At 39.1% G+C, this 23,689-nt stretch overlaps 1 protein-coding gene and 1 pseudogene across 2 annotated transcripts in view; one reads left to right on the top strand and one right to left on the bottom strand.

Moving 5' to 3' along the window:
- The window catches only part of LOC137283530 (cyclin-dependent kinase-like 2), a 566,496-nt gene that overhangs the window by 416,377 nt on the left and 126,430 nt on the right, over positions 1–23,689 (top strand). For both annotated transcript variants that reach the window (XM_067815087.1, XM_067815088.1), the window contains one exon: positions 20,751–20,786. In XM_067815087.1, coding sequence (XP_067671188.1) covers positions 20,751–20,786 — 36 coding nt within the window. The remainder of the gene's footprint in view (positions 1–20,750; positions 20,787–23,689) is intronic.
- LOC137283223 (uncharacterized) lies at positions 5,797–12,511 on the bottom strand (annotated as a pseudogene).

Genomic DNA, 23,689 nt, shown 5'->3' on the forward strand with positions numbered 1-23,689 from the left:
AAGGTCAAAAATTACAATGACAAAAACAATGTTTCAAAAATGGAGATGGGCCTACTGTGAGTAAAGAGAAAATCAATACCACATTACTTGGATGACTTATTTGAAAGACAATTAGGAATTAAGTTTTGGGCAGAAAAGGACCCCTCACAATGTATGTGATCTTGGTGAGGTAAGGTCCATGTTGACAATGTCAACAAATTTTGGAAATCTTCATGGTATTTCCTGATCAATCCCTGCAGAGTGAATGCAGAACCTTGCACCTTTATAACCTACTTAAACTTCTCCCACATTCTGCTTTATGCATCGCTGTCAATCACAGCAGTCTTTATTTGATCACCATATACTGTCTTGAAGGTATGGCTCTTTGGGTGTCCAAAATAATCCAGCAGAGCTTCAAGCTTCTCATTTCCCTCAGCTTTAACTGAGAGAGTGACTTAACATTTAATGTTACATCAGCAATATCTCCATCTCCATCAGGCAGTTGCTCCACCTTGACAATCAAGCATCGACCTACAGCTGTTAATCACCTCTCACCTTGCCCCTCCAACCTCTTGCGACCTATGTTCACACAGATCTAAAATTAACTTCATCTTCTCCCTTGCTAATGAATTTCTACCTTGATATCATTATTAATCACATCATAACTTAAAAATGTTATGGGATCCTGTTATAATTTGTCTCCCATTACACCTCAGTTACCAATACATATGTTATATATTAACGATCTTCATATCAGTTATGTAAATGTGTATCAGAATTTTATGCCTATAATACATCAAGGAGTTGTGACAGCTAATTATACACTAAGGTAATTATGCAACAGATGATAGCAGTGATGCTGCATCATGAGGCTTTTGATTGGATATAGCAAACTTATGTTTAGCTTTGGCTTTTTTGTATATTACTGTTGAAGTGCTCGTAGTTACAGTGAACTAAATTATAGATTCCTTTGGAATTTGTCATAACCATTGTTTACTGATTTATGTGTCATGAAAACGTACAAATAATGTGTACAATGATCTCTGCCTCTTGGCGATGTTTTCAGTTTAAGCACTACCAAAGTCTATCCTGCCTATACTGTAACAGAGGGAGTACTAATGCTACAAGAAAAATTGTGACATCTTAGGCTTACGAAAGCTTTGTGCAATGAAGCCCAGGGCTCGGTTGTTCAAAACTTGCTTACCATATAAGTGCAGTTAACAACAACAGTTAATACAACTAATTGTTTGTTGACAACGCATAGAATATGTGTGCAAATTGTTTGAGATGGAGAGTGCAGTTCGAGACTGAGATAGAAAATTTATATGTTTGGGTGATCTTGGGACTAGTTTCCAGATTCGAGATATCGTGTGTATGTGTGTCTCAAACTTCGATATGTAAATGCAAAAATAATTGTAAATATATAAGAAGAGGTTGGGACCAGAGATTTTGTTCGAGATATGTAGAAGAATCTCGATTCTGGAGTTCGAGATCCAGTGAGTTTACTGTACTTGTTATTCGTCTACTGGCTAGCGACCAGTTATCAGTGCATACCAGTTATCGCCAACATCTGAAGAGCTTCCATAGACACATTGACACATCACAAAAGTGTCAGGCTATAAGGGTTAAATAATATGCCTTAATTTCTTTATCATCCTTCACATTTTTTTTGATTGAAGCAAATCATCCTTTAAAATGCAATTATAATTGACAAAAACTTTATTAGCATAAATATTTCTCTTGCAACTGTATAGGAATGTGTAGGAAAATAAACAAAACATTATTATGTATCTTTTTCTGTTGTAAGTGATATGCAGGCATACTTCATAGTCAATTTGAGTAAATGATACCTTTTTGTCACAACAAGTACAACAATATCTCATTGTTGTATTACATGATAATGTTTGGAATTTTAAACTTATTTAATAACAATATCTGAATGCTAATGTTATCTACTGATAGGTTCTTATATGGAATACAATAGCATAATAGTATTTCTCTGCCGAATTCCTTCACTGTTCCATAATACACTTGTGAAATATAATACATGTTTTCCATCCTTGAAGACATTGAAAAGAACTAATGGAGGTTCATCGAATTAGTGAGTATATGTTCATATGTCATACATTGCAACTTTTGACAGTGGAGTGAAAGGTGAGCGATAGGTTATGTGGTAATTCAAAGATTCTTTAAGACTGTTTCTAAGATGCTTCGGCGAAAGATCAAAGGTGCCAACAAAACTTTATCAGACGATAATGTGCACTTTTTGCATTATGTCACAATGTAACCGATGGTGACGATGGATGTCAGCTGCCATCGCCTCGTACAGCCTTCCACAGTAAACTGCTTCGTTGCATCCTGTTTCTTGCTTTGCAGTTGCATCACACAGTGAACATCACTGTGGAAGCATTACGTTTATGTTTTCCGACGGATAAATGTCTCATAGTTCGACTCAAAATCTTACAGAGACACGGTAATGTTGGCAATGTTTACATTCGCACAATGCAATTGTGGAATGTTTCTTGACTTGTCAGCTTCCTCTGAATGTACTGATCTAAACTTTCGTTGGTAGTAGAAATGAGGCGGTCATATTGCCTTGTATGGTTTAAGAGAATCGCGGATGTAATTAAAATGATCTAGAGAAGATATTTAGCCTGAACATAAACCATCACCAAACTGTTCGTGATTTGTTTTTCTAGTAACCTTTGTCTTAAAGTAGGGGGCTGACACGTCAAAAGAACAGCATGTCAGTTAGACACCGTCGTTTGTTTTCTGCCATAGATTAATCGAAATTAGGCTTAGAAGTTATTGAATATGGCATCATACTTAAACTATAATAGTTCCTTAAATCTGTCTAAGTGTAACTCCTATGTGTAATTTTCTGAATTTGTGAATCTTCTATCCACGGACAACATACTTCTGCTTTTATTATTATTTTCATGGATTTATCATATTTTATTTATAGCTGTGCTATAGTTTCTCATAAAAATGTTGTCTGGAGTACCACACAGAACTCGGACCATATGTCCTTGAGATATATTTGCAAACAGCTGGAACCAGTTATGTTAACCTCATAGTTAAGCTTTGACAGCAACATTAGCTAATGGTATGACTAACCATGTACATGTTTTGAACCATGCTTATTTATTGTTTGGTTAGCTAACGAATTTAACTGGCTGTTATGAGTTAATCAGTGGTTAAGATGACCAAGTATTTAACAACCTGGCCTTGGTCAAGATATGCAGCAATGGTGATAAGGCTGGGTGTATCATATTACCTGTTTTAAAGGAGAGCAGCTCTTTCCATGTATATTCTTAAGGTACTGAACATTTATATAAGCATAATGGATGGGTATATGAAAATTTGAGAAAGTGCTGCATAGTGTAAAGTCCATTATTATACATAGGTGTGAACAAATATCTATTAGGGTGATTACTTCCGTATTCTGAGGATGGTGACTTTGGAGTCTAAAAAATATTTTCAACTTCGAGAAAGCCCACAGACTAGAAAGATTAGAAAGAATAAAAAAAAGCAGTAAAAGGGTCCATTGGTAGCCACAGTCCCCCATGGGAGAATTTAGGAAAGATGGAAGGCGCATTCTCCCAAGGGAAAAAGAGCCACATAAAACTTAATCGACTGGTCTGTGTCGGCATGAGTATTCTAGGCCTATCCAAACACCTGATGTATGACTTTTACTATAACAAGCTCAAGAAACAATATCCGGATAGGGAAACCCCCACTTGTGATGTGTTGTACACGGATACTGACTCCCTGCTGATGGAAATTCAAACCGAGGACGTGTACAAGGATATGAAAAACAATGTACACAGGTACAATACCAGTGATTACCCGAGAGACCACCCCTTGCACAGTCAAGTCAACAAAAAGGTGTTAGGTAAGATGAAGGATGAATGTGCTGGCACACCAATCGCCGAATGCGTTGGGTTGAGACCTAAGATATATTCTATCAAAAAAGCTGACGACACTGAAATAAGAAAGACTAAGGGTGTAAAAAAGACTGTGGTGAAACAACATATCAAGCATACCCTCTACAAACAGGCCCTATTCTCCTAGTGGTGAGAAGAAAACATTCAAACAACAGATGAACATACTTTGTAGTGACAGGCATAAGATATACAGGTTGACTGTAAATAAGACGTCTCAATCGCCGATGGATACAAAACGATGAATACCTTCGGATGGTGTCAATGTACGGTCATAAAAATATTTAAATGACATATACATAATGGAGAAAATTTACTGCAGCCCGCGGGGATATTGCAAAGGGGCAGACGCTATTAAATAAATTAGCTAAAGCCAGATGTGTTTCGGAGGAAAAAGCTAAAGCCTGGTTACAAAAGCAAGCTATATGGCAAGTATACTTACCGGTACCAAAATATAGACCCAGGAGAAAATTCAGTATTCATATCCCTGTTGTTTCTTCCACATGATACAGTTAGAGGTAAAACCTACAAGTATGCCCTGACAGTTGTAGACGTAGCCAGCCGCTACAAGGAAGCCGAACCCTTGACCTTGAAGGATTCGACACAAGTAGCCCGTGGATTCGAACGCATATACAAACGCAGTCCGCTGACGTGGCCCTCTAAGTTGCAAGTTGACCTAGGCCAGGAATTCATGGGTGCCGTGTCACAACTGTTAGCCAAACACAATGTTGAGATAAGGTGGGGTGCAACAGGGGAACATCAAAGTCAAGCCATAGTGGAGAGATTCCGTTCCATAACCGAACATTTGTTTGCACACCAATATTCACGAGATTTAGAGGAGTGGGGCAAAACCCCACCAAACACCAAATGGGTGGTACGACTTCCTTGGGTGATTGACTCTATGAATGCATGAGGTAACTAGGCCACTCCGGGATGTGAGACCAGTCAATGCAATCCATCTGAAATCCATTGCAGTGAAGGCGGCAGCACCCCCTTGTTAAAAAGAAATTCCAGATTGCGCACTCGTTAGATACTTATATCAACCAGGTGAATACGAGGGAGTAAACACCCGTAAACATGCTACAGATCGTATCTGGTGTAAGAAAACGAACAATATCGATCAAGTGGATATAAAAGATGGGCAACCTAACCTGTAGCCTGCGACCTTGTTGTATCGCAGTACTTAGCATATCCGTAATCGTCAATAGAATTTGGAACTTGTGTGGCCTGTTTCATCATGAAATCCAATTAACTTGACATTTAATCAGTACATTTGTGAAGAAAATATTATTTTAACTTTGATAGTGTTTCAGCGAGGGCCATTTGACGAACGAAGCCGGTTAATATTTACCAAAGGAGATGACGCCATAGTATCGCGGTAAACACTAAAACTCGGACTGCAAAGTGAAATAGGGAAAGAAAATGAAATTTCTTTATCTCAGTGTGAAAACGGTTGAGATATTTCTTGGCTATCCAGGTTACACAAAACTGTGTCCATAATGAAACAGTATCCCGGGAAATCACCATGCTTCCAAAAAAAGAATGCACAAATGTTCAATCAAATTAGTTTCACAGTCATATAGAGAATTTATTCACAATGTGGACAGAGAAATTCACTGTGGCGCCTCACACAAGTGATGTCAGTGCAAAATAACAAATGGGTCCAGTGCTGACACTTGTCACACTGAGCCCATTTCACTAAGACAAGATAGGGAAGGGTCCTCATGGCTGGAGGACTGTTCTTACCACAAACACAACAGTTTTTCATAGTCATCATCAGATGCATGGGAAGAATCTACATGGTATGCCGATGGACCAGTCTGTGGACTGGAAGTAGAAGTGTTTGGTACTGCTATTGAAGGTTTGTTTTTCTTTACTGGAGGAACAAATTCTTTCTTTTGAGTGTTGTTTTTTTGTTGATTTCATGATGTTCACATTTTTCTGTTTGTGGAGGTTTCCTCCAACATCCTGAAGTGATTTTCTTCTCCTCAAAGACCTTGTGTGCTCTCTGTGAAAATGATGATGGACTAGTAGCTGATGCCTGTGATGAGGACGGTGGAATGCTCGCTGATATCCGTGAAGCTGATGGTAGAATGCTAGCTGATGCCTGTGAAGATGATGCTGGAATGCTAGCTGATGCCTGCACTTCATTTTCCTTATTCTGATTCTGATTCTGATCTTGTACAGCAGTATAGATATTAGCCGGTGAGACCAGCAGATATGCATGATTGCAGAGAGGGAAGATGCCAGATTTTCTGAATGCTAAAGTTAGGTTTTCTGGAGAGAGGGCTTTCAAGAATGGTTTAGCTGTGAGCTTGGCAACTTTATACTTTGTGATCTTCATTCCTGGATTCTGTTGAAGAAAGAGCTAGCATTCTCAGTTGTACATACATGTAAAGGGTCCAAATACAGCAACATCCAGTAGTTGTGTGATGTGGCTTGTGTGAAGTGGCAGCACGAATAAAGTTATGTTGTGCATTTTCGCCCATTCCACAAGCGTCAAAGAAACATGTGATCTATTCCCGTCAAAGAGAAGAAAAGTCTTAGGTCCTGACGGATCTGCTGAAATACCAGCATACTTAATGAAGTGTTTGGTCAGATAGTCCTGAAATATATTTGTGTTGGACCAACCACTCACTGACATGGAACCAGAGGAACCTGATGGAGCACCTTTTAGCAAGTCATTATTCCATCTCTTCACAGGAAATACATAGAAGGGGGGGATGTAATTTCCTACAGCATTACCTCCTCCAATGATGGTTACTGTAGAGGACCTTGGTGGTTGACATGTAGCATCACATACAATCTTGGGTGGTGCGTGTTCAGATGTCACACCCATTTCATCTAAGTTAAAGACACCTTCAGACTTGTCATGTAAACCATGAAGCGTCATGAGGGTGGCCAATTCTCTGAAGTATGCAGAGAGGAATTCTTAAGATGCATATTGAGCTTGCGACATTGAGAGTTTTTGAGGTTTTGCCAATTTCAAGTCAAGTCAGCGTCTCAGGAAACCATAAAACCAGTTGTCACTCAAAGGTTTGTCGGTTGGTGTTTTTTTACCTTGAGTGACTGCAAAGTCAGCAGAAAGATATTGTACATTATGTTTGGTGTACCCATAGCCTATAGAAGACATGTATTTAACGTGTTCAACTAACTGTTTCTCCGCTTCATGGGAGAGAAGGGCTGTGCACCAACTGCAGCATTACCCCTTGTCTTGTCCCAAAGAGTTGACTCCGGAACACCATACTGGCGCGCAACACGATAAACTGACATCCCAGTCTGGGTGGCAGCTAATGCTTGTTGCAAACTAATGGGATCATACTTTCGTCTTGCCTTAGCAGGAAAATTGAGTTTTCTCTTAGCTTGGCGAAAATTTGAAAAAATATTATTTTTTAAATTGAAATCATTATTTCAAAAATGATTTCCTTTTAAGAATATTTGAATAAAAAACAGAAAAGAATATTTCAGAAAATTTAATGTCTTAAAATTATTTCATTTTCATTGTAATGTTTTTTTATATTTCATATATTGTTTGATTTTATACATGATTTCAACCATATTTCAATGCAAAATATGATGGTAAATAATGAGAGAATTTGAATATATAATTATGCGTACAAGAGTACAATAAAATTTTTTCTTAAGGTCTATTTTGTTTGAGTGTGCAAATTTATTTTCATTGATCAGGGATCATTTTACATTTTCTTTCCTTATTTGTATTACAACTTTGGGCATCCACAGGTAGATTAATATAGCTCCTAACGTCACTTCCGTTACCTTATATGGCATCAATAAGACGCAGGCGACCTAGTTCAGATCAAGTGGGAAGGGTCATAAACGACACATAAATATTGGATGGGGTTGAAACAGATTCCAAAAGATTCCGGACTGTTAACATTTCTCCTGCATAATATATATGAAGATTTGATACATTGTGCTTGTTTTCCAAAATGTAAACAAGCGACTGATGTCTGACTGCCAATTTACATATGCAAATGACCACTAGGAGGCATGTCTCGAGCGGAAAACCGGAAATACTGTTTGCCGCGATACCATGAATGAAGCAATACAACAAGGTCCGAGTGTACTTCTTCGAAAATTGGCCATGTAGAGGATTCGTTCGCAAGGAATTACAAATCATACCTTGATCTTTAACAAGCATTTAACTTCGCTGATGTAGTCTTTTTTCTTCTCGTAAATAAGCTGAAATTGTTTTTATCCCCCTGGCATGTAATGCGGGGGGATATAGTCGACACCTCGTCCGTCATCAATCATTTTGTTTCCGGAGCATACCTCGGAAACTATTCAATATTTTTAGACCAAACTTGATAGATATAGTAATCTCAGCCTATGGTTGTGCCTTTTGCAATTTACAGGTTTTTGGCATTTATATTTTTTTGTTTTTCTATGGAACATTTTGGTGTTAGTCTTATGGTGGGATGGGCTTCGTTTCCGGAGCAGAACTCAAAAAGCGTTCAGTATTTTTCTGTAAAACTTGGTAGATATATCAATCAGAACCTAAAGTAGTGCTTTTTGCTATGTACAGGTTTTTGTCATTTAATATTTTCTCGGTTTTCATGGAAACGTTGCACACATAGTCTCAAAATAGAGGGATGGGCTTCGTTTCTGGAGCAGAACTCAAAAACCATTCAATGTTTTTCTGCAAAACTTAGTAGATATGTCAATATGAACCAATAGCAGTGCCTTTTGGTATTTACAGGTTTTTGTGATATATTATTTTCTTGGTTTCCATGGAAATGTTTCAGACATAGTCTCATAAATGAGAGGTGTGTTTCGTTTCCGGAGCAGAACTCAAAAACCGTTCAATATTTTTTAGCAAAACTTGGTAGATATATCAGTCAGATAGCCCTTTGCTATGTACAGGTTTTTGTTATTTCTTAGTTCCTCGGTTTCCATGGAAGCGTTTCGTACTTAGTCTCAAAAGTGAGAAGTGTGTTTCATTTCCGGAGCAGAACTCAAAAACTTCTAAATATCTGTCAGTAAAACTTGGTAGATATATGTGGCAGACCCCAAAGTGGTGCCTTTGGCTATGTACTGTTTTTTCTTATTTCATAGTTTATCTGTTTCTATGGAAGCGTTTCGTACTTAGTCTGAAAAGTGAGAGGTGTGTTTCGTTTCCGTGGCAGAACTCAAAAACTTCTTAATATCTGTCAGTAAAACTTGGTAGATATGTGTGGCAGACCCCAGAGTGGTGCCTTTTGCTATTTACATTTTTTTCTGATTTATTATTTTCCCTGTTTCTATGGAAATGTTTCGGACATTTGTGAGTTATTATTTTATCGGTTTCCATGGAAATGTTTCGCACTTACTCTCAAAAGTGAGAGGTATGTTCCATTTCCAGAGCAGAACTCAAAAGCTTCTTAATATCTGTCAGTAAAACTTGGTAGATATGTGTGGCAGACCCCAGAGTGGTGCCTTTTGCTATTTACATTTTTTTCTGATTTATTATTTTCCCTGTTTCTATGGAAATGTTTCGGACATTTGTGAGTTATTATTTTATCGGTTTCCATGGAAATGTTTCGCACTTACTCTCAAAAGTGAGAGGTATGTTCCATTTCCAGAGCAGAACTCAAAAGCTTCTTAATATCTGTCAGTAAAACTTGGTAGATATGTGTGGCAGACCCCAAAGTGGTGCCTTTTGTTATTCACAGGTTTTTATGATGTATTACTTTCTCTTTTCCGTGAACACGTTGCTGACTTTGTTTCTGGAGCACAAATCAAAAACCATTTCAGACCTTTTAAAAGATCTTGGCAGATCTATGAGACAGATTTTGAAATGGTGACTTTTTCTGATTACAGATATATGGCATTTATATTTTTTTAATGAATTCCATGGAAACAGTTCAGACTTGGTTTAAAAACACAATAAGTAACTGTCAGATGATTAGTCCTTTCAAATATGTGGGGGCCGGGGGGATATGTCATCTTCTGATGACTCTTGTTTATCCGCACCATGGGCTTTACATAATCTGTAATGACCTTACACTCGTATACCACACACCGAGCATGTGTAGTTAGTATAGCCTGTAAGAGGATAACAACAATAACTGTACCACAAATTTCACTTTTCCCCATAAGTACCCATTGACAAATATGTGGAGCTTTTTTCATTTTTGTGATATAATAATTTGTGTAATTAGTCTAATTGTTTAACTATTAACACTGTCGCCGCAAAACCTAGTGCCACGACTACCAAATCACGATCTTTCTGACCCTCTGAAGGAGTGTAATACTGAGAAATCGTTGGTTCATTACCTAATGGTTCCAGTTGTTTACCCGTTAACATTTAGTATTCTTTCATAGCTTCATCGACGTCCTTGAAAGTTCTAACGGTATGACCTTCACGTCTGAGTTGATCATTGATAAAGTCTAGTCTCTTCATTCGTCTCGTAGCGAATTCAACCTGTGCGGCCTTCAGTTTTTCAACAGCTAAATTGTGTCGTTTTCGTTCCACTACTACCTCAGCCGCGTTTGACTTTTTTAGTTGAGAAAAACGGAAATTACTCCTGGAAAATGCTACGGCATTCACAAGAGCCCCACCAACCGTCATTGCTACCGTGGCCATATTATATACATTACTTTAGAATATTTTCAGGTATAATACCTTGCTTAACCAGAACGTCCTTGGTGGCCATCACCACACCAATATTCATAGTTAGCATAAAAATATCTTGCAGATCGAAGTCGAGTTTTATAGTGAGTTGTTTTATAATCATTTTAGTCACCCGAGCGTACCCTACTGCTAATCCGGAAACCACCAATGCGTGGAATGCATTGTTAACGAATGATTTTCCTTCAGACATAATTTATATTAATGGAAATATATAATTTTAATTATAACATAATATGAGGGTCGATTTCTGGGGGTCCTGCGGACAGCCAACTGGCTGGGATGTCCCCGCTAGGGGTATTGAAATTACCTGACTGGCCGGTCTCCCCACAACATACATATTGAAACAGCAGCAGTGGCTACTACACCACCTACAGCCACCCACATGTAATTATTTTTTTAGTGCCTTGTTAAGGCATTTTTTCTTCCAGCTTCAACTCTTTTCTGGTTCTTCTTGGTGACACGCGTCACTGGCTCCTGGTGTAGTCGACTGTCCACAGGACTCTGCTACGGTGTTTCATCCTTGGTTATCTCTTCCTGGGCAGCATCCATCTTGCATAATATTATTATTATGTTTGCAGATTAAGATTGATATGCAGCAGAGAGGGTTTGGGTGATCCTGGCACAGTCAGGCCGGTAAGGCTCATCATCAGCTCAGGGCCTCACCCCCTCTACACGCAGCCCAGACAGCGAATGGGACTTCTCCCTGGAAACACTGCCTAGTCGAACCCACCAAGAACTTTCCGGAGAATATGGAGGCTCCCCAACACTGCAGCCTTCTGCATTACCCAGATCATCAGAAAGGCTGTACTCCCGGTGGAGAACCCGGGCTCTCTCCTGATCTGTGCGAACAGATCAGGAGGTACCAAACCAAATGCACCGAGAACAATGGGGAGCCTGATGACAGTGTACTTGGGATACAGACGAGACATTTCAAAGGCGAGGTCCGCATATTTATCATGCTTTTCCTGAATCTTGCCAATCACCAAAATTCAGAAAATTCAATGATATAAATAATTTCATTAGTTTTATCAGGTCAGGTTTGTTGGCTGGAATTCGTCGCTGTATATTGGCCTATTCCAGAGAAGTTTAAAAGCATTATTTTCCAGGACGCCCTGGACATGTTCAGGGTCATACCATGGATGGACCTCGGCCACAGGCATGGTGGAGACAATAGTAAAAGCAGTGAGCCATGCCATCATGTCTTTTAATATATGCTGTTTGTGCCAAGGAAGGGCATCCACTGACAAGGTGTCGGACAGTCTCTGTGAATTCATTGCAAAAACGACATTTGATACTGATATTTTCTTTAAGAATAACATTCTTGTGATTGCGAGTGGAAAGTGACTGGTCCTGAACAGCAAAAAGGAAGCCCTCAGTTTCACATTTGAGACCAGCAGACTTCATCCAGGCGAAGGAGTCGGTTGGATTGCTGTTCTGTTCCACACACTGCATGTACACACGATGCAATGGCTTCTCAGACAGCTTCTCCACAAAGGACCGACTCTGAGCAGACTTGGTGAAGGACTTCACCTGGTTTACTCCCATCACTGTACCGTCCAGCAGTACATCGCCATATATTGTTATTATTATTTTTTTACAAAGCACAACTGATATAGCTCAAGGCATTATCGATAAACAGGTCCTTCTCTAAGTCCTCCCACAAATAGAGTGGATGTTCAGGTGGGATTGGTGAAAAGTGCGATGCTATTTCTGTGTAAATCTGGGTAATAGTAGAACCTGTGACTTTTGTCATCTCGGCTCCGAGTTGTGCCTCATACCTAGCATCTAATTTATTGATTTCCTCGTCTGACATTTTCTGAATTTTGTGAGCAGTGATGTTTTCTTCTAAATATTGTTTTCCCTTACCACCCATGACTACCAGTCTGTCTCGCTGCTTGTTGTCCTTTTGTTCCTCTGCAACTAACATCTGCTCTGGTAATTCTTCACACTCCATCTTATAATATATTACCCTAGTTTTTATTTTCAAAAAATAATATCCAACATACACTAAACACATAGAGGTAAAGGTTAGGTTACACACGACTAGAACTTCGAAAACAGATATCTTACTAAACTGTTACTAACATTTACTAAACTATTACTAACATTTTTATTAAAAACAAAGGCCGGCCGCAGGTCATTACTAAACTATTACTTGGTAATCCACTCGCTGGTTGGTTTTCATCACGAGCTTGGCATGTTTAGTTTCAGAGAGCTGTTTCTTCACCCGTTCCCTTGTGATTTACTAATCACATCGTTCTCTCTCAAACACTCCTCAAATGAATCCCTGTCCTTGCAGCGAAATAATTCCACCCAACACGTCTGCTTCCTCAAATCTTTCAACACTGAGTTGAATTTTTGTGCCAGCATCCAGATGCTGTGATTTGCTTGCCGGCCAGAGAAGGCCATGTATGACAGCATGTCTCTCTTTTTTGTTATCTCTCTATTAGCACTGCAGTCATCCAGGATGAACGTCATCAGTTTTCCTTTAAATTGTTTGTGAAACAATGTTAAATACTCTTATAGACGTGTACCCGGGACGACTCTGTGTACGTCTGGGTCCATCATCACTCAAGCTGTATCCTTGTAAGTCTTGTTCATGCCTACAGTAGGGCACAAGATGATTTTTTCAAATACTTACTTATGATACCCCTCCGACAAATCCAGCACGAAAACAGTCTTCCCAAAACCCGTCTGTCCACATATAATAGCGCAGTGTAGACTTGTGGGGGAGACACCCATACCCCCAATGGACCTGGCCGACCACAGAGCCCTATAGTTATTCGGGATGTGGGGGTGACTTGCAGTAGGCTGTCCGTAAGACCCCTCACTAATAGATGGCTTGCATGAATGGCCCATTGTCTATATGGAGTTGTACTTCCATAATTACATATAAATGTAAATACAATTTACTGGATGATTGAGCCTCCTTCGTTATTTGAATGGTTATCCCCTCGGTTCCATTGTCAATGCGGCGCCCACTACCGTGTAGACTGTTAATCTATCAATCTCATATCCAACCACAACGAGTACTTTGTTGTTAAGTAATCACTGATATTCATGGAGGATAGATCCAGGTCACTAACCACGTTGTTGACTATTGACTTTCGGTAGCTTTATTATTTCATCCCACTGCTGGTATGCTCTCCATTGCATGGCTAAATAACTGATTAGGCACTCCCTCTATTGTCACTTCTACTGGGTTGAAAAATTTCTGTCTCTTTTGAAATCGTCATATTCCTTCACGGCTATGATTAAAATACCTTTCATCGATCGCACCGGCATGTTCATGTTAATATTCCATACCGTGTCGCTCTTGTCACGCACTATCATTTTGTGTTGCAGTATCCTATCGTACAGGATGGTCATTTTTCCAGAGTACTGATTTCGAATCTGCCTGGCAAGATCCGGACTAGTCACCATGTCGAACTCTAATTAGATGTTGTCGATATCGTATTCATCCTCAAGATCGTTTGACGTACGCATGACTTTGTTGTAATAATTGAACGTGAGTTCATATTCCAATCTGTCACCAAATGCGGCTTGGTAAAAGGGCGCGTGTCCAGTTAGCAACTCAAAGTCAAGTGGGATACAAAACCTGTTCCCATATGTTTCGGCGATTGTTTTTTAACTATTCAGCATTTTGGCTGTCTCTTCTGGTGTGAAGGCGTACCCGATACATAACTTATTCGATTTTCTGCTGCCAATTCCCTTGTACACACTGTTGTCACGTTCTCCTAAACTTTTCCACAGGTCTGTGTAACAGTAATATACATCGCTGTCGTCTATACTAAGCACCTCATTGCCACTAATTTTTATGGTGGTCTTCTTGACTGTAGCACGACCCACATTATTTACGAGTTCCCATTTGTTGTTGTCTGAAGTCAATGTGATGTTAAACGCCAATCGTGCCGTCCCTGGCACTATGATGTCATTCTCACCCAAGTTTGGTAATCTAACCAACAGTACTTGGTTCTGGTCTATCTTGCTGAGGTTGTTGGTAATAGTAACCGACTGGCGCACTGACGCCTAGTGGTTCTCTTAATCTTCGAAAAGGATTTCGCTTTCTACGGTATGACATTATATAGCAATATTTATAATATAATATAATTTCAAAACTATGAATGATATTGAAATGGATGATTTTGGAGCTACTGCTCTTCCTGATGTTAATTACGATAAAGATACTTTGCTTACTATTTCACCAATGAGCGATGAACTATTGAAACCAGCAGTCGACGATTATTACGATACTGTTCAAATTTTTTTATAGATAAAAAAGGCATTCTACGTCTTAAGGATAACCCGGAGGCTGAGCTCTTTAAGAAATGCACTAGAAAACCACTCACCTTGTGAACTCTAACCGGTCATCATGGTTCTGAATTTATCCGTGAACATCTAAACATGCAGGGTTACGGTGGTGCAAAACCGAAGATGGAGCTTGCCCCTCCAAAGGTTGTTCAAGATCTGCAAGCTACCAGATCCCAACTGTGGAGGGGTCTCCACACCTCCAGTGGTGACATTACACGGCGTGCTACAGAAGTGTTGAGTAATTACTGGGACAAACCGTTGCCGGGGCTTAAATTTCCAATGAGGGAACTGTATGGCCGAGATTAAGCTTTGAAAACATGTACGCGGAGAACTCATGAACAACATGGGGAAACTGAACGAACTCGACAAGCACGTAGTTCATTAAAAAAACAAACTCAGCAAAACGGAAGACGAGGATATGAAGCGTCGTATCACAGAACGAATTAGAAATTTAGAAGATGAGAGACTTGCACGATTGGAATCCGCTTCCTCAAATCGTGAACAGCTGCGATCCCAGATCAACAGTTATCCCAGGGAAACAATTGATGGAATATGAATGAGGATACCACGGTGGCCGACAGGATACGAATATTGTTCCGAGAGCAAGGCATCACCATTGCCAGCATTCTGATGGCACTGGGCTTCATCATGCCAACTATTGTACTATCTGTTACTGGAGGGAGTTCCCCCAGTGGGGTTCCACCACACCCCACACCGAATGGTGACGTCAGCGACTGGATAAAAAAACATTTAAAATTGCTAGGGGAGGCCCAGGCTAAACTCACAGAAGCCCTGCCCGGTATCCTAGGAAGTATTGTATCATGGCTGCTCAGCACGCTGGGTAAAACTGCCACGTGGCTTGGTCAAAACCTGTGGGCAATCATCATCGCCGTGGCTGGACTGGTGTACAGGAACGTGGCTGCTAGGGAATTTTTAACCGAATGAGACACAAAGCAATCGCGACCCCTCTGACAACCAGCGCTGTTTTACGTCTGTATGCTGTTTGTTAGATGCCTGCACTTTAGGGGTGACTTGCCGGTCAGGCAATTTCCATGATTTGTACATCTAATCCATGATTTGCCCCAGGTAAACGCCAGTCCGTCTTCAGATCAACGCGGAATTCATTACAAACTCGATTGTATGCCCGTCTATCGTACAGATTGTGTATTTCATTCCATGCCTTATCCTGAAGTATTGGTGAGCTTATTTCTTTGAGAATACGTCTGACATGGCAGTACACATGAAATATAAACACAGATTTACTCAGTTTATCCCATCTAGTGTTTGTCAACGTCAAGCCGCATCCAGATTTTCATGTTGTGAAGTCGGAGGCATTTATGTTGTCGTTTTTGGGGTAACATACTTCAAGTTTATACATATTATTATTATTATGTATAATTTATATTAGAATATGTACATTACACTTCAGCATAATATGAATGGTGAGACCGTTCAACTTATACACGCTATTGATAACACATCTGGATAACTCGAAATAGCACTATGCGATATCACCTACTACCCAAGATGGACAAATGTTAAAGACAAAAATAATGAGTTGTTCATCAGTGGAGTGTGAAACTAAATATCTGATGGTTACTACAGTATGTGTTCTCTCAATGATGAAGTTTTCAAACCCTTAGGAGCTGAACTTAAAATAAATGACTCAAACGCAAGTGATATTAGAGACAACCACAAGGGACAAAACATACTGAGACACAGTCAACCATTGGGAGAGATACTAGGAGATCTTTCAGATTTTGAAATACCCCCTGGTTATTCTACTCTAGTATTTATGTACCAAATCTAGTTTTCATGCTATGAGCTATGCGTTCATCTCGATCAGCTTAGCACAATGGATAATATACGAAATGAACGACCTTCCACGTTGTTGAGGGCTGTCCTGGTTAAACCAAAAATACAATGAAGGTCGCATCGAGTTATTGTCATCGCGTCAGTATAAAAAATTGACAAATGGTTATATTTCTGAATTAGAAATATCAATTTTAGATACAAATAATTATACTATAAATATAGGATACCTAAGCGTATCACTGCATATACAATAATGGCTAGTAATCAAGGGCCAGGAATGAGAATAAAAAGATGCATTAACACAAGCTTATCAGATCTAGGTGATACTAGAGGGTTTGATGACACAGGAATAAATGGTAAAATATACGCTTTTAAGTTTGTAAACAACATTTACAGACGCGTTGAAGTCCCTGCTGCTGGTGAATCTGGTAATACTTTTAACCTAGATACATCAGGATCTGACAGCAACACATGATATGATATAGTTCGCAATGACAAAGATGAATGGAGAATATACCCATCATTCGGTGGTAAATTGCTTGATTTAGAAGACTTTGACAGTACAACGAACATCATTCAAAACAAACCGTACTATCTAATACTTACTGACGACAACAGGTGGATGATGTTACCCTCTCACATCAAAGATAACACTAATTTCTCCATACGTTTTCATGGAAAACAAAGACCCCTACCTAAACAAAGTGTAACACTACACGAGTCTCTTAGTCAGGTTTTCCAGGTTTCTCGACCAAATGACGAACGCCAGGGGTGGTTTCCTCAACAGCAGCGATTTTATTGGTTACATGAGATATATAAACAGTATATACAACAAGTTACCAGTCCATATGGTCAAGGTACTGGGCAGGCCGGCGAACCGACCTGTACGTCTTGTTCGGACGGCAGAGAAGCTCAGTTCTGTCTGGCCCTCAGTCAGGGGGCTTTTATCCATAGCCCTCTGTTGGCGGGTCACGTATCGGTCAGTGGTCATTAAAACTACTAGTGTCAACTTGTCCATCACCGTGAGTGATGTTGGTAATTAATACCCTTTAATGAGCTGTTGACTCTTAGTAAACTCTGCACACAAACAATTTTACGGCTTTGAAATCTTGTCTGTAAACTGTACACAAACAAGTTGATGGCTTTGAAATCTTTCCTACAGACATTTATGGTCACTGTGGGTCCCGTGCGGTGGCCCTGGGGTGAACTTGTCCTACAAGCTTGTCAGACTTCATCTTTCTGTATTTGACCACTGGCCGATCTGTGTGACCGACCACATCGTGAAAATTACTTGGGCCAGGCTTAACTTTGTTACACAAAGTTGTAAACAAAGGAATCCTCTTATGTCCCATCACAAAGACACAGTGTAACCATCACACCAGTCTTGAGTAGAACGGCCCACATGCTTTCATGTAAACCCGGAGAGAATGTGGTATTACAGTTGGTTACTGAATTTGACGGTGTGGTCTCCATCCTGGAAAGCCTCTTGGATACTTCCATGCTGGTCATTCAGGTCTACCTAGGTGAACCATTGCAGAGTGATATTGAGATCAGGAAAGGAATCAAACTCCAGTGGGCAAAAAAAACAACAGAGCCGCATTTGCTCAATTTACGTGCGGGGGGTGGGGGGTGGTGGGGGTGATTCACACACCAGTCAGCAAGGTGTCACAGTGTTAGTGAAGACACTGTATCTCTAACCAAGATTTTTCTATCCGAGCACATCAATTTTGTTAGTTTAAAGTTCACAGTTGAGACATTATCAGAAAAACAATTGGAAACTATTTTCTAACAGTTTTATAAATGATGGTAAGCTCCAGTGTAACACTCCGTGATCTAGGAGACACAAAGAGATTCAGTTTACCTGGTGAGGAAGCCACCCCGTACCTCTTCTACTTTAAAGATAATGTATACAAACGAATGCCACTGGCAGATTTTACAGAACTTGAATGGTTAATTTAAATAACACTTACCAACCCTTACATCATTTTTAATCAGAATGATTACATTTCCAAAATTACTAACAACGGCATCCTTATCACATCCTTTAATCCCTTAAAAGATAATTCTATGCTAGTGTTACGAATACCAGGTCACACTGCTGGCGCCAGTCAACTTGAATGCCAGTTTAGTCATTCACAGTATATATGATTACCAATGTGATTTTTTTCAGGTTAAAATAATGGTATAAAACACACAAAACACTAATTATAGACGTATATCTCACAGAAATTTCCGAGCCAAGAATACTTTTAGATGGTCTTAGAATATTTTGGAAGTAAAAGGCATGAGAATAAATGTTGTCGAATCATATTAAGACAAGGCTATAAACCATCAATAAGCCTCGATGGGATTCATATTATTAATGAAAACACACCTATTAATATCTCACCCATTTACCTGAACAATAATGTAAACCTTATAGGTTTAAAGTATATCAATAAAAAATTAAATGATAGACAATTAAAAACTAATTTATAAGTTATATCATAGACAAACAGAATGGACTGTATCCAGCCGTAGATGAAGAAAGAAATATAAAGGGAAGTGTAGACGGATTTTGATTGAAAGAGATATGTGAAATAAAACATCAGCTAGAACAAGAGCGTGACCTTCGGGCATCACTACATAATAAATACAGTAGAGCTTTAAACCACATAGATGGTTCTTATACCACCCTAATGGCAGCTAGCATGGAGTTAGGGGCAGTAGGAGTTGGGTTGTTGATAACAGTCGTAGCCACACGGGTGGTGTTAGGACTTGAATTAGCTGTAGTGACAGGAACAGTTGGGTCGGTGTTTAAATATGTATCCTGCAAATTGAATCGTAAGGCAAAGAAACACAATGAAATTGGAATTCTTGCTGTATCAAAGTGAAACACAATAGAAGATCATATTTCCACTGCACTAAATGACAACAAAATCTCAGAAGAGGCGTTTCATCCTAGGTGAACTAGAGAAATACAACCAAATGAAGAAGGATATTAAAACATCTTCTATAAGTGAGGATGAGAAAAAAAAGTATATAAAACAAGGGCTACAACAAGCCCAACAGGCATTTATTACGAAAACCAACAGTATAACAGAAGAAACATGTTAAGCTGTTTCACTGAAGTCAATATGAGGGATACCCCACCACCACCTGTTTATAGAGAGTAGTATAGGGAATACTTGAAAGGATTTTTTTAGACCTCAAAGTCACCATCCTCAGAATACGGATGTAATCACCCTATTGCATATTTGTTCACACCTATGTATAATAATGGGCTTGTGGTGGGCTGAAAATAAATCTTTGACTGACGTCGAGCCTCTGATTGTTAACAAACTCAAAGAATTAGGGCATGGCATCTATCAATTGACTATTGTTATTAATGAAGATGTCTTCAAAGGGTATTATCTGTTGATAGTTTACATATATGTGTATCCGGCTACCTAAACAACATGATAAGACAAGAATACGACACTGAGCCCATAATCGATATGGTTACTCTGAATATAGCATGTGATTACTGAGCCCTCACTTTATCAATCGTTTGCATTTAAACATTTATATTTTGTTTAGTATAGGAATATTTTGGCCACTCCCACATCGATGTTTTTAGACCATATTTGAACAAACCAGCCTTATGTAAAGGCGGATGGGCAGTACCTTTTGTTTTGAGTTTTGAGTTTGTGAAAAGTGGTCTAGATTCATGCCATTTTCAATTATATAGCTTATATGGGCAGTGATTTAAAACCACCATTACTTATACTACTGTTGTTGACATTATGTGTACTGCGGGGTTATATTTGCAAATACATTTTACTGTCATGATGATAACTTAAAAAAATAGCGTATTTTAAATAACCCAAATATTGTGCACCTTCATACATGTAGTGTGTTGTGTCATTTGTGTTTCATTGTGATTTCTTGGTGTCTCCAATTGAGATATTGCATGAATATTGCTAAAAAGAAAAGATATACAACCAAACTTACTTCCTTACATTGTGATGTACAAGATACAATTGACTTGACTGTGTGTACTTTTGGTTAGTAACTGTACATAATGCTTGTTGATTTGCTGTTTGCAGGTGTCCCAGCAGCTATGCAGAAGTTGATGTATAAAGGTGAGCAAAAAAAAGGTTCAGTTAGTTTAGGTGAGGTGGCTAATTTATGAACACATTATCTATTTGTGCAGTGTCATTATTCACTTCTGTGGTGTATAGCTAAACTCACTCATTTTTTACTTCCGCTCTTTAGCCCAGAACTGAGAATGTGGCTCTCCACTTGACTAAACCATTGTACCTACAGAATTACTTTCATTTTCAGTTTCCTTCTCATTATCCACCCGGCATGTAATGTGGGGGGATATAGTCGACGCCTCGTCTGTCCATCCGTCCGTCCCCCGTCCATCCATTCGTCCATCCGTAATCATTTTGTTTCCGGAGCATAACTCAGAAACCGTTCAATATTTTTCGACCAAACTTGATAGATATAATAATCTCAACCTATAATTGTGCCCTTTGCTATTTACAGAGTTTGGGCATTTTTATTTTTTGTTTGTTTTTCCATTGAACATTTTGGTGTTAGTCTTATGGTGAGGCAGGCTTTGTTTCCGGAGCATACCTCAGAAACCGTCTTTCGTGATTTACCATTATCTCCGGTTTTTGTGATATACTATTATCTCGGTTTCCATGGAACTGTTTCGGACTTTCTCAAAATGGAGGAATGGGCTTCGTTTCCGGAGCAGAACTCAAAAGCCGTTCAATATTTTTCTGCAAAACTTGGTAGATATGTGTGGCAGACCCCAAAGTGGTGCCTTTTGGTATTTACAGGTTTTTGTGATTTATCATTTTCTCAGTTTCCATGGAAACGGTTCAGACTTAGTCTCAAAATCTAGGGATGTGCTTCGTTTCCAGAGCAGAACTTAAAAACCTTTCAATATTTTTCTGCAGAACTTTGTAGCTATATCAGTCGGAACCTAGCGTGGTGCCTTTTGTGATTTTTTGGTTTGTTGGTTTCCATAGAAGCATTTTGTACTTAGTCTCAAAAGTGAGAGGTGTGTTTTGTTTTCGGAGTAGAACTCAAAAAAACTTCTTGATATCTGTCAGTGTTACTTGGTAGATATATGTGGCAGAACCCCAAGTGGTGCCTTTTGCTGCTTACATGTTTTTCTGATTTATTATTTTCTCCGTTTTTATGGAAATGTTTCGGACATAGTCTCAAAATGGAGGGATGTGCTTCGTTTAGGACCTATTCTGAAAAGTTAGAGGTGTGTTTCATTTCCAGAGCAGAACTCAAAAACTTCTTAACATCTGTCCATAAAACTTGGCAGATATGTGTTGCAGACCCCAAAGTGGTGCCTTTTGCTCTCTACAGGTTTTTGTGATTTATTATTTTCTCGGTTTCCATGGAAATGTTTCAGACTTGGTCTCAAAATGGAGGGGTGGGCTTCGATTCCAGAGCAGAACTCAAAAACCATTGAATATGTTTCTGCAAAACTTGGTAGATATATCAATCAGAACCTATAGTGGTGCCTTTTGCTATGTACAGGATCTTGTGATTTATTATTTTCTCCGTGGGGCAGTGGGGTAGTCTAATGGTTAAAGCGTTTGCTCGTCAAGCCGAGGACCCGGGTTCGATTCCCCCCATGGGTACAATGTGTGAAGCCCATTTTCTGGTGTCCCCCGCCGTGATATTGCTGGAAAATTGCTAAAAGCGGAGTAAAACTAAACTCACTCACTCACTATTTTCTCCGTTTCCATGGAAACATTTTGGACCTATTCTGAAAAGTGAGAAGTGTGTTTCATTTCCAGAGCAGAACTTAAAACTTCTTAATGTCTGTTAGTAAAACTTTCTAGATATGTGTTGCAGACCCCAAAGTGGTGCCTTTTGGATTTTAAATGTTTTTGTGATGTATTATTTTCTTGGTTTCCATGGAAACGTTTCAGACTTAGTCTCAAAATGGAGGGGTGGGCTTCGTTCCCAGAGCACAGCTCGAAAACCATTTCATATCTTTCAACAGATCTTGACAGATATATGAAATTGTGCCTTTGTTGGTTACAGATGTGTGGCATTTATAATTTTCATGAATTCCATGGAAACAATTCAAACTTAGTCTTAAAAAAACAATGGGTAACTCTCAGATTATTTGTCCTTTCAAACATGTGGGGGTCAGGGGGATATGTCATCTTCTGATGACTCTTGTTAAACTATTTCGGTCCTTTAACTAAATGTATGGTGACAACCTATTAGAGAAATGACTTACATAAGGTATGGACCCTGCAGTATACCTACAATACTTGGTTTGTGGGGATTCTGTCGTATGAGGAAGTCTGAATTACTAACTTTATTAGAAACACAGAGTTTCAAGATATTTATAGGATATTAAATGAGCATTCTCTTTTATATCAAGTTTATGAGCGAGTGACAAACCAAAATTATTTCACAAGGGACATAAACTTGATATGAAAGAGGAACGAGTTTTGTATCCTATTTATTAGCCACGTTCTAAAAAGTGAAAATATCGTTAAAATAAAGCAATATTTTCCTTTCCTCTATAGAACCATGTAACGCGGATTAATACATCATATTGGTGATTGGAATGTCAACCGCTTCACTCCAGGAAAACGTACGCTGCATAGAGTCAATGTATTTCCTATATGGCGCCTAATCACAAGAAAATAAACAAGTTAAGACAGAATACAGTCGTAATCAAAATTTAAATCTTTTCAGTTGAAGATTTGTTTTCAAAAGCAATAATATGATTCATCAAAACACTTGCGAAGTGTAAATATTTTTTACCTAAATCTTGCCTGAACGTCAGTCGGCCATCACTGTTGGGCTAGTCGTCATGTTGAGAAGTGTTCACAAAGAAGAAGATTCTAGGGAGCATTTAATTAGGCGCAGCAAACTCAACAGCAAAGATGAATGTGAATAACAGGGAATTGTATGTCTCAAATAGTTGAGCTTAATGTTCTTCATCGTAGGACGAGTTACTGTATGTAATTTGGCGACGCTTCGTGCATAA

The sequence above is a fragment of the Haliotis asinina genome, chromosome 5 (assembly GCF_037392515.1).
Source record: "Haliotis asinina isolate JCU_RB_2024 chromosome 5, JCU_Hal_asi_v2, whole genome shotgun sequence".
In the NCBI taxonomy this organism is placed as follows: Eukaryota; Metazoa; Mollusca; class Gastropoda; order Lepetellida; family Haliotidae; genus Haliotis; species Haliotis asinina.